At 41.9% G+C, this 11,848-nt stretch overlaps 1 protein-coding gene across 3 annotated transcripts; it reads left to right on the top strand.

Annotated features, from left to right (window-relative positions):
- The first annotated feature begins 92 nt into the window (after positions 1-92).
- LOC103058878 (uncharacterized) lies at positions 93-11,016 on the top strand. Of its 3 annotated transcripts, none has more exons than XM_007436022.4 (4): positions 93-2,524; positions 4,227-5,143; positions 6,374-6,500; positions 7,736-11,016. In XM_007436022.4, exons 2-4 carry the CDS (start codon positions 4,445-4,447, stop codon positions 8,776-8,778), a joined length of 1,869 nt encoding a protein of 622 aa, XP_007436084.1. In that variant the 5' UTR covers positions 93-2,524; positions 4,227-4,444; the 3' UTR covers positions 8,779-11,016. The 3 variants fall into 3 exon arrangements, with proteins under 3 accessions (XP_007436084.1, XP_025027467.1, XP_087999016.1); XM_025171699.2 differs by lacking the exon at positions 93-2,524 and adding an exon at positions 2,536-3,373; XM_088142890.1 differs by lacking the exon at positions 93-2,524 and having other exon boundaries at positions 2,536-5,143.
- Positions 11,017-11,848: the final 832 nt, after the last annotated feature.

Here is an 11,848-nt window from a genome sequence, read left to right on the forward strand (position 1 = left end):
CCCCTTCTCGCTCATGCCCAGCTTCCTGAGCCTCTCTAGGGCTGGGAGTTCACACTCGGTTTAACTCTTGGCGTGTTTCAAATCGGTAGGGCTGGTTTCTTTCCAAGCAGCAATTAAAGCCAAATCAGATGAAGGGGCTTCCTTGCAAGGTTTGAAAAACGGCTTTCCCGGGGAAAACACCACGGCTCGCGGGAAGGGTTGGTTTCGAACGAGGTTATCTGCCCGTGAGTTCTGCGAGAAGAACGTGTGAACGCGTGCAGTAACCCCAGCCCAGATCAGACTTGGGCTTCTGCTGCAAGAAGCCGCAGGCGGTTCTTTCAAGGTTGTTCGGGCTCAGCTCTGTGAAGGAAACCCCATATAGCACAGAAAAGATTTGTGGCTGTAACTTGCATTGCTATATATGTATTGCGGGGAAGGGGGCGGCGGCAAAACTCAGTTTTATACGTCCCCAGTATTCCCTCCCTCCTGAACAGGCTTCTTTACCGTAGCAAACAGGCAGATGCTCAACAAGGCATTATTTTCTCAGTTTGAAGGGGGGGGGGAATAGAGGAGAGGCGGCTGTATCAGCAGGGTTTCTGCCTACCATGTATAATAGTAGTGTTTTTATTAGAGCACAAACTAAAAATGTAGTTGCCTTAATAAAGATACTGCTCTAAGTTGCGTTTTGTGTACAGATATTTTCATCTAATAGCTAACTTCAGTCCTCCAGTTTTAACACCTAGGCTAATTAACACTGCAAACCTAAACTTGCCAAAATATACCTTCCACTGAATTCAGAAGTTTTCTGTCTTTCAAATTGCACTGTCAGTTAACTAAAAAGTGGTGTCTCTCCCCATTTTTCCGGTTTGTCCTCTCATTCTTTTGTTGTTACAAAGAGGGAGAAATGAAGGTGTCCTAATAACAAGAGAATTAAAAAAAAAAAATAGTAATGGAACATCTTCTGCAGCTATATTTAGCTCTTTAATTTTCAGAGTTCATATCAAAGCACGCAAATAAAAGGCTCACCACAGTAGTCCAACATCTCCTCCTCAAGGAGCCAGTCACATCTTTTGCCCTGCATCTTGTTCAGGAGATGACTAGTTTTGTGAGAGAATGTGGGAAACATATTCTGCTTTTTCTCCCCCCCCCCATGTGTAGCACATTAGAAACCTCCATTATGTCCCCTCTTAGCAATCCATTTTTTAAACTTAAGGAAAGCAAAAGCATGCAGAGAGCCTTTTGAAGTATTTCCAACCCCTTTGTCAGCAAAAGTCATAGCTGGATTTATTACCTTGTTATACAAAACGGTGTGCTTTAATGCTTTTGTGCACTGTGTACTGGGAAGCCCAGGGCAGGCAGCAGAGGGTCCCCTCTGGGTCACATGACTAGGAGGGTGGGGCCTTAGAATGTGCTGTGCTGCTATCCAAAGTCTGTCTGATAGGGGTGCATCCAGGAAATTTTCTGCAGTTTTTCTCCTCACCCATTTCCAAACTTAACCTTTTTTTTTCCAGCTTCTGCCAGCACACCAAATTTCTTTGCATTCTTTCCGCTTTCAGAGAATTACCCTGCTGACAGATGGACAAAGTCCTGCATCCCATTATCTAATTTCTTTCCAACATTCCCTTGGGGTAGAAAGAATTTAATTAAATTTATTTTTTTAATTTTAATTTTAATCCCAGCACCTGAACATATTTTCATTAAAGCTTTTTCTCGTGCACATTTTTGAACTGTCTGATACTGAAGGGAACAACTGGACATAGTATTCCCAATGCATCACAACTTGCAAGATTGTATAGATCTGTAAAATAAGCATCTGGAGAATTTTTTTGGACTTCAGTTCCCATCAGCGCCAGAAAGCATAGCCTGTGGCAAAAGACTATGTAAATTATGGTCTGAAATATCTGCAGGATACCAAATTAGCTGTTGTCATTAAGCAACTGTCTGATGTATACATTATGTTAAGCCATGATTTGCTTAGCTATGATTTGTTAGGTAAGCCACTATTGTCTAGGTTCACACAAGACACTAAGCCAGTATTAAATAAACCACATTATGGCATAACATGAGATGTGAGTTGGGTCAGTATTTCTGATAGCTTACAGATAGCAAACTGAAACCAGAGTAGAATTGCAAGAAATTATACTTGCCTGTAGGGCTGTAATCTGCATATTCTTATTTATGAATGAGTTTCTATGAAGTCCGTGCAACTAACTGTAGAATAAGCACTCCAAATTAGCCTTCCGGTTTCCTCGATGGCAGTGGCAGGGGCTAGTTTAAACAAGGGGAGTGTTGAACTGGTCTGAATGAGACCTTGCCTTGAATCAGAGAGCCTGTAACCAGGAGACTCTTCTGAACCAGATCACACAGGGTTAAACGAGTGGAGCTTTCCGGGTCCTAGAGCTTCCTACTGCTTGTGGAGAGAGAGGGGGACAGAATTCGGTAGAGAGCTTCCTCTTTCAGAGGCAGTTTGGTCCCCCCCCCACCCCCCCTCCAGCAACAGCAAAAACAACATCTGGCAGTAGAATCTTCCAAGCTGAGTAAAGAGGTGAGTCAGCAATGGTTTTGCAGGTGGATCCTTGTGATCTGAGGGACGTTCTGGATGAACATTTTGTTAACAAGAGGGAAGATGAGTCTTCAAGAATAAGGCAGGTCCATTAGGATGACCCTCAGCATTTGGGAGAAATCACTGGAAATAATGGATGCCCTTCCCATTAAGGGCTCCATGGCCCTAATAATCTTATAATAACACATCACAAGCTAAAAATCTTGAACAGGTCCTTCACAATCTTTAGTTTATTCAGTGAGACAGGTCATTGTTGCCCCCATTCTGCATTTGGGGAGAACTAAGGATATTCCCTGGCTATTGTGTCAATGGATTGCAATATACAGCATTGCTTTAAATGTGTGAAATTACCTTTCTTGAGCAAGCTCACAGATCAAATATCTGCAGTTCATATGCATGTGTCCTTTATTTTTTTTAAAGATATTTTGTTTACCTTCCTTTCTTTAAAAATCCAGAAAAGCCAGTACCAGTATAATCTTATAGTATATCTACTCCAAAGTAAGTATTCAGTGTAGTTTCCAGGTAAGCAGGAAGAGGATTGCAGACAAAATCATGCACGTGCATGTGTGAATCATCTTTAAGACTAAGAAATTATTACCAAGTTAGCAAAAAATACCCCCCCACTGCTGTAATTGCTTAGAATAATATCATGACAAGGCACTTTCATCAAGAGAACATTAGATTGTTCATGGCCACATGTTCTGCTGTCACTTTGCTTGCGGGAAGATACTGAACTACTTGCAGATTGCAACAGTTTGCCTTTAAAGTTGTGAAGAAAGCCTAAAAGCACGTGAGCGGTTGCGATTAAAGTCTCAGGGGACAGAAAGAAAGGTGAGCAATGTTTCCATACCTGCGAGAATGCCACATCCACCTCCCTCACCCCAACACAAGCAGGCAGACAGGTGGCCACGCACACAAACCTATATTGCAATAAAAGTAATTTGTGGCATTGCTGTGATTTTCCGCAAGTTGTCCAATAAGGCTGCAGCAAATTGGTTTCAGAACGGAAAAGGTAATTTTGAGCACATGGCAACTGCTTCAAGAAACTATACTTTCCTGGGCTTGTGCAGCTCTCCCAGGAAAAGGCACATTGGTCCTGAATCATGGATGACCTGAATCATTTCTCTTTCAGTTCCTGATCCTGGTGCAGCTGTTGTTCAATATATATTTCGTTAATTTTGAATTGATATGTAAAGCATAAAGTACGTGCTGTAAGCTAACGGCTCCAGTTTGCTAGATTACAACTCCTGGAATTTGCAGTCCTATGGCCAATGACAATTTGGGGAATTGTAATCCAACACATTTGGAGGAAACCCTCTCAGAAAAGTTATCACAGGCTTTCTCAGTTCTCTGTATTTTCTTAAATTACAAGTCTTCTAGATTCCATTCCTGGACTTCAGCTGATTTCATTCCTGGTCTTCAGTATTTAATTTCCCCTCCCCACGTCAAGGTCCTAGAAAATATTTTTCACCTCATGAAACTTGCCTTCTGTTTCCTTGAAGCAGCTGGGTTGATTCAGTTACTATTTTCTACAAGAAGTCACCATTTTGGTAAACATTTTGTGACACCATAGCCTCAGCCAACAGCTGGAGCAAGAGTTGCATAATAGGAAATTATGATCATTGCATTTCTTTATGCGCAAAGATTTCTAGGTTGATTCTCTCTGCTTCTTTCTCTTTTTCAGAACTAGCTGAGTTCCTTAGAATGGAAGATTGCTATATTGTGTATTGTTGTTGAGCTAACTTAATGCTAGTGAAGATCCAACAGTTCTGGGGCAGGAGATGTGGACTTGATCTGAGCTAAGGCCAATATCAAGGAGAGAAAATAATTGTAATCCAATAAAAATGATAAGACTGACTCTTCCAATGTATCTGCCCTTATGAACAATCCAGAGAGAAAAAAATGGAAGAACCAAACCCAGCAAATCTGGAATCAGGGGAAGGGGCAAGAAAATATTGGGTCATTCAGAATGGGGCAATCAATGAGTTTTTAAGATGGGCCTTGCCACAGCACAGTAGAGTTGAGAGACAGGAGGGAATGACCCCCCATAGAGAACTCCAGTGGCAAGGATTTCTAAAAACAGTAAAGAACTCTCACTCAGGCTGGGCAAATTCTCAGTTGCCAGAGTTGCCACCCTGGGATGAGCTGTCTGTATTTGAGCGGGCGGTTGATGTTTACCAATGGCCACGAAGCGAGGGTATAGCCAAAGCCATGCCAAATCTCAACGGAGAAACCCAGCAGGCCTTTAAGAGTCTTGAAGCCAAAGAAAGGGACAGTTGTGGAAAGGTGAAGGTTCCCATTCTACAGAGAGGGTCTACAAATGTGGAGTTGCAGCGCCAGTACTTCCGTCAGTTCCAATTCCTGGAAGCCAAAGGGCCCCATGAAGCTTGTAGCCGTTTAAGGGAACTGTGCCATCGCTGGTTGGAGCCTGAGAGTCGGACAAAAGAACAGATCCTGGAGTTGCTGATCTTGGAGCAATTCTTGACAATTCTGCCAAAGGAAATCCAAAATGAAGTTCGAGAATGTGGGCCGGAGACCTGTGCCCAGGCTGTGGCCTTGGTGGAGGGTTTTCTGCTAAAGCAGCAAGAGGGAGAAAAACAGGTCAGGTCCTTTAATCAATCTTTTTGAAAAGATTCCACAATTCATCAGAATATCCAAGGATCCTAACATACAGTCCATACATTGTGGGACTGCAGCAACCACAAACTATAAAAATATTAATAAAGTGACTAACCTGTATGTATACCTTTTGTAATTTGCAGAAAATGAATTTGCTGGAATAATCATTCCAGTAGAACAAAATGAAACTATGAAGGGGGCAGAAAAGGAAAGTGTCATTGGAGGGCAGGGGAGTAGGAGGGAAAAAGATATCTCTTTTATGTGGTGGTGTTACCACCTGGAAGTTATGCTGTCTGATGCAGACTGCCAGCCTTGGGTTAACCAACAATAGTAAAATGTACTTTCTGTGCACTTAGAGGCATGTGTGCTATTACCTATGAACACTGAATCTGAAAATGAATCCACATCTGATCCCAAACCTTACTGAAGGATGAACAGCATGTCCTCCACCCCCCACCCCTTTGTGGTGTAATTCAGGGACAAGCTATTTCTTCATGTCTGGTTGACGCACTGAAATAATATAGAAGATACAGAGAAGTGCACCTTGTGGTTGCATAGCAACAGTACACCTATTCCCTCAGGGAAGTGCATCCATAGTTGCCCAGCAACTGCACACAGGGTTTTTAAAGCTCACTCTTTGTAGAAGGTTTCAAGATCTTAGAGGTCTTTCATCCCAGTTTGCTATGAGGAAGGTTCAGCTAGAATGAAGCTGCTGCTAAGGTTCCATGCTAGGTTTGCAAGAAATGACCTGAACGATGGCCAGGCCAGGGCACCATGTTTTCTGTCTGCCTTGGAGTAAGCCAAATCTAGCTGTCTGCTTTAGTTTGCATAAGATTAGTTTACTGCCTCTCTGGAGAGATGTCCGTGCCTTCTGTCATTATTCAGCCCCACTGTAATCCAGGGAGTGTCAGCTAGTTTAAAACTTGATAAAATGGCAAGAGGCACCTCTTGTTGGGCTAGTCTGACTGGACTTCAAAAATTGAGGTGATTGTTAAATGGCAGGAGAGATTCCCAAGATGACTCTAGTGGTTATCTAAATGCTTGCAGTTTAGATATTTTTTTCCTCATTCTTCTTCAAATGAGTGGGAGCTAGAACTTAAAGAACTCCCAAGGATCATGATCCAGGGATTGGGAGGGCTGCCTTAGCTTTTGTGGGTTGTTGTTTTTTTTTCCCCCCTGTCAGTATCAGCATAACGGTTGCTGCTGTTTCAGGTAAGGGGAACAATCCAAACAGGATTCAGCAATTGCTCCAAGGCACAACGACCTCCAGCAAGCATCAGGCCAAAGCACATCTATAAGGAAGCCAGGCAGCAAGATAATGGGAATGCTGGCATATTGGGTAAGGTTGGGAATAGCTGTGCATGATATCTTACAAGAGTCTCTTTCCCATAGGCCTCTCATTGATAACTACACAATACACCACTGTAGTTCTTGCTTTTCAAATACTCAGTGAGCGTAGGCAAAATCAACTGATTTTCTGCAGTATACACCCTCCCCCATCCCTTTATTTTCATATTTTCCTATCTTATTTTTTTAAAAAAAGTTCACAGTCAAATTGTCCAATATATTGACATTATTTTTTTTTTAATGCAATTTCTGGAGTGGTATCTTAGATCTTTTACCAAGTCAAAATATGTAGAAGTTAGTTAAATACTATTTGCCACCTCCAGTCAATGGAAAGCCATTTTTCTGAAGTTCATATGTTGGGCAGTGGTGTACTTTAATAATTGAACTGAGGTGATAAGTTCAAATTATGGAGTTTGTAAAAGTTCAGTGCCATGGTGTCTCACTAAACAGCAATTCTATTTGTGTGCATTAATTTGCTTACGCTGTACTGAACAGTATGTATCGCATTTTACAGATCCATTTTATGGATTTTTTTAGCTAAATGATGTTGAATAAGTTTACTTTGCAAATCTTTTTTTGTTAAGTTCCAAGCATCTTTTTTTTCTTGAGGAGCAGAGTTAATATATAATATTTAAACAGTATATAGATATTTATATTTTACCATATTTTTCCGACTATAAGACGATACTTTTTTCTAAAATCCTTACCCTAAAAATTGAAGGGTGTCTTATTCAAGGAAGTCAGCCGAGAATCGCGCGGTTGCAAAACTGCCCATACTTTGTTTCTGCAGAGAGGCTTCCTCCTATTGCTAGCCTCCAATCACAAGTGAAATAGTTTGTCTCCCAAACAGACTTCCTCCAATCACGAGCCTGATGTAACTGACATCAGCTGATGCTGAACAAACCAATTAGAGGAAGGCTGTTTGCAGAGACAAGCAGTTTCACTCGTGCTTGAATGTAATCAGTTATGCAAAAGAGCCTGGAAATAGAGCTGCAGAGACACGGTTTGGACCTCCTCCCACCGAGTGTATCAGGTAAATGTTAACTAATTACTAAATAAAAATGTGTTCTGCACTATCTTTAAAATACTGATTTCTTAATTTTGGGTTGGAAAAGTGGGGGTCGTCTTGTACATGGGGGCGTCTTATTGTCGGAAAAATACGGTAGTTTTCTCAGAGGGTCTTTTGCCACCAAAACACATCTGGCTTTCCTTTCTGTCTCTCAACAGGTGCCAAGTTTTTGGGAAGAGTTGGGCAGTATTTCCAGTGCCCGGATTGTGGGAAAAGGTTTCGGGGAGAGGAAGAACTTAGAGCTCACGGCGGCATTCACAAGAAAGATAGACCTCATGCCTGTGCCCAGTGTGGGAAAAGGTTCACCCGCCCATCAGGCCTAGCCAAGCACTTGAAAACGCATTCAGGGGAGAAGCCCTATCACTGTGGTCAGTGCCCCAAGAGTTTCATTCAGATGTCACACCTCACTAGGCATCAGAGAATCCACACTGGAGAGAAGCCCCACCCCTGTGTCGAATGTGGCAAGCGCTTCAATTGTCCATCAGATCTAGCCAAGCACCAGCATATCCACACCGGAGAGAAACCCTTCCGCTGTGCTGAGTGTGGAGCAAGGTTTAACCAGTTCTCGCACCTCACAAGGCATCAGAGGATTCACACCGGTGAGAAACCTCACGCCTGCACTGAGTGTGGGGAAACCTTTAGCCAGCGGGCCCATCTGATCAGCCACCAGAGAATCCACACTGGAGAAAGACCTTATCACTGCACTTCTTGCCAGAAATCTTTCAGTCATCTCTCAGCACTCACAGTGCACAAGAGGATCCACGTGGGCCAACGGCCCTATGGCTGCCCCGAATGTGGGAAAAGGTTCATTGCTTCCTCTGCTTTAACCAGGCATCAGAGGACCCACTCAGAAGAAAGGCCCCACCCCTGTGACGAGTGTGGCAGGAAATTTAACCAGCTCGCTCACCTTCACAGACACCGGCAGACGCACTTGGGTGAGAGACCTCACAGCTGCACTGAGTGTGGGAAAAGGTTCAACCAGCTCTCCTCTCTCACCAGGCACCAGAAAATCCACACAGGAGAGAAACCTTATCCTTGTGATGAGTGCAATAGGAGGTTCATTCGGCTGGCCGACCTCAACATCCATCAAAGAATCCATACAGGGGAAAAGCCGTATCGCTGCATCGCATGTGGGAGGAGATTCCGGCAGAGACAGACACTGGTCAAGCATCAAAGGCTTCACCCAATAGCAAATTTGTAACAGCAGTACCCACAGCAAAGGAAAAGCCTTCCTGCCATTGGATTTATATATAGGAAATGAATATTTGCAGTCTTTGAAATTCAGAAAGGGTGAAGGAAAAGATCTAATTCCAAAGATTTAACTCCAGTACCCTCATTTATCTTATCACACTGTTTTTCCTATCCACTGCCCCTACTGCTATCAACAAAAAATTTTTTTCCAGTTGTTTCCAGTCTTTTTAACCTAGAGAGAACCTTCCAGTAAAATACAGTTTTCCAGACCCATTAAGGCCACACACTTATCCCATTCTCTTTCTTTTCCATCCACTTTATATCACAAAAGGCCAATGGTGATTATTCATTATTCTTGATCAAGAGCCATTAGATGGAGATGGAAGCTATTGGGGTCGCTTTCTATCCAGTGACATGAAAACCTTTTTATCACATCAAAGATAAGTTGTGACATGATGATGATAATGATACTTTACTGGTGGGAAGTTTGGGCTCTTCCTTCAAGAATCTATAGAAGAAGTAGGTAAATAAGGGTGAAAGAGGCTGGGTTTCCTGAGCTGTTTTCTGTAGTGCTTCTTTGTTATTACATTGGGTCTTCCTGTTTGTGAATCCTATTTTGTCCCCTGATCTTGTGCATGAAATGCTATGTCAATTCAATTGTTGTTAGAGTACAGTATGTTGATCTCAAGCAAATCAAGGTGGAACTTGTATGATTCTATGTAGTCACCTGATGATATGAAACAGCCTTATGAGTTGGCAGTTTAATGAAGTGAGTCAATCATTATCCCCATATTTCCAAAATAGGGACTGAAGGAGGACGATTGATACATCCAAGGTCAGAATTCTGTGATGGAATAGAAAACTGAAATGATGATGATGATGATGATGATGATGATGATGATGATGATGATGATGATGTGCTGGTTCACGTTAGCTTTTCTTTCCTCATCATTTCCTTAACTCCTTTAGCAGAAGTAAAAAGTAGAAGGAAGAACCTCCAGAACACTCCAGTGTTCACTGGTTTTGACTTCCAGACTTATTATGTGGGACACTTTTATTCTCATTCCCCAGATGACAAACTGTGACCAAGAAAAATGGTTCGCTCCAGTCCACTCCAGTAAGACACAGCAAAGGAAGAATATGAACTCAGGTTAGTCTTGCCTTCTCATTTACATTATCCCAGCCAGCTTGATGGCTTTCTTGGCATATTTTCCAATGACAGCCTTTATTCCTAAAGACAGGATCATAGAACTTTTGCACAGTAAATGGTCAGGGACTAATCAGTAACTTCTGTCTGCCTGTTTGAAGGAGAAAAGGATCTACCTCCTGCTATGCCTCCCACCTAAATACATTCAATTCCTACTGATCTTGGATTAAACTTTTATGAAACTTTTATGAGTCTAATTTAGAATTCAAATGGGGGTACTTCAGATTTATCAAGTGTGTGCTCTTCAATGAATTACAGTAGGTTTTGATCTCTCTTAGCCAATAGCCTGCTGTTGTGTGTGCCTCCAAGGCTGGATAGAACTTGTTTTAAGTTGATAGAGAAATGGAGGATGGTGCTTGAAAACCATATATCTCTCTGTTTCCTCATCTTTGTTACCACCTGAGTCTTGAGAATGCTTGAAAAATTGCCCATGGGTAACACCAGGAATTCTAAGCTTTCTATTTCCCAGCTGTTTCTAAAACCTCAGGGTGAAACATGAAACTCTTTTGAGAGTTGTAAGGTCTGTTGCTTGTGAAAAGAAATAGTGACTAGTAAAAGGAACTTTCTAGGAACTTTCCCTTGGATGTGTAGAGACTCCTGATGTAGAGGTCTATTTTTTTTTTCTTTTGGTTGATGTTGTTCTATCTATTGTTCTATCTTTGAGGATTCCTTCTATTCTTTGGAGAGCAATGTAATGGCTACTGAGATGCTTCTCCTCAGCATCTTCTATAATCTGGTTTCCAGATTAGATTACAGATTTTTCCCAATATATTTGAGCAGCAATCCAGTTAGAAATTTATTAGTGGCGTTTGAGAGGATAGTTTTGATTTCTGGAACTGAGAATAGTACTTCAGCCTGAAATGCTTCCTAGCCAATTTGCATGCAAGGCCAAGGTATGCTTGAAGGTATCTATAATAATAAATAGCTGGAAAAGGCAAGACAGAAGTTGAAAGTGGAAAGGGAAACAGAGACAAACTTGAAATATTGGATGAGATAAAATAAATGCTATGATTTATTAAAGTACTTGCCTGATAAAGTTAATTGCTTGCTGTAGATTTTCTTGATCTTCATTTACATATAGAAAAGTGAATGCCATTATCTAACCACACATTGCAGGAAACATTTCTGAGACTTCTCATGGACATATCTGTGCTTCCTCCTTACTGTGCCAGCACAAAAAAGCCAACCTGAAGGCTGGATTATATTCTCTGAACTCTTCACCCTTCTCTTTTTGAGAATCTCATCAACTTTATCGAAGGACTTCAGTATTCCTATTTCTTTTGACCCATTCACTCTTCTCTGTATTTGTTTTGTGATAGGATCCTCATCCATTCTCTGTGCAACCAAACCATTCACTTTTGCATCCAATCTCCCTTCTTGCTTCATTCATTCTTAACCATGTCTCTTCTTGTATTATCATGCATAATGTGGGATATTCTATAAACCACCCCCTCCTACAGTTTTAAATATGCCAGGCAAGGGGATGGGGAAGGAGCCGAAAGCCGTGGTTCTGTGCTGGTTGGCTTGTTGAACTCACTGAGATTTTCTCCTTAGGAAATCCAAACAGGCTTTGTTGATAAATGACTTTGCCTTTAAGCCCTCTTCTTTTGGGGAGGTGGTTGTAACTCTGTGTTACCACCTGGTGGCAGTACAGAACTGGTCTGTAGTTTCCAACCTGTGTCCTTTCAGTTTGTTTGTTTGTTTTCTCTTCTGATCTATTTGACAGTTGCAGAAGCTGTCAGTTGCTCAGATGGTACAACAGTTGGGTGTTGAAGCATACCACATGTTTCCATTTTAGCAGGGCTGATTTTGTTTCAAACCCCTTAAGACTGGTAACAACTTAGTAACTTCAGAGCTGGGTTACATTGAGCAA

This window comes from Python bivittatus, unplaced genomic scaffold (assembly GCF_059951505.1).
Source record: "Python bivittatus isolate LINGU-HERP-01145 unplaced genomic scaffold, Pbiv_v1 ctg000440_np1212, whole genome shotgun sequence".
Taxonomy (NCBI): domain Eukaryota; kingdom Metazoa; phylum Chordata; class Lepidosauria; order Squamata; family Pythonidae; genus Python; species Python bivittatus.

Excerpts from the sequence above, each read along its gene's own strand:
- LOC103058878 (XM_007436022.4), top strand. The coding sequence starts at position 4,445 with ATGGAAGAACCAAACCCAGCAAATCTGGAATCAGGGGAAGGGGCAAGA. Across the intron at positions 5,144-6,373 it reads AGCAAGAGGGAGAAAAACAG|GTAAGGGGAACAATCCAAAC; the intron begins GTCAGGTCCTTT and ends CTGCTGTTTCAG. Across the intron at positions 6,501-7,735 it reads TGGGAATGCTGGCATATTGG|GTGCCAAGTTTTTGGGAAGA; the intron begins GTAAGGTTGGGA and ends GTCTCTCAACAG.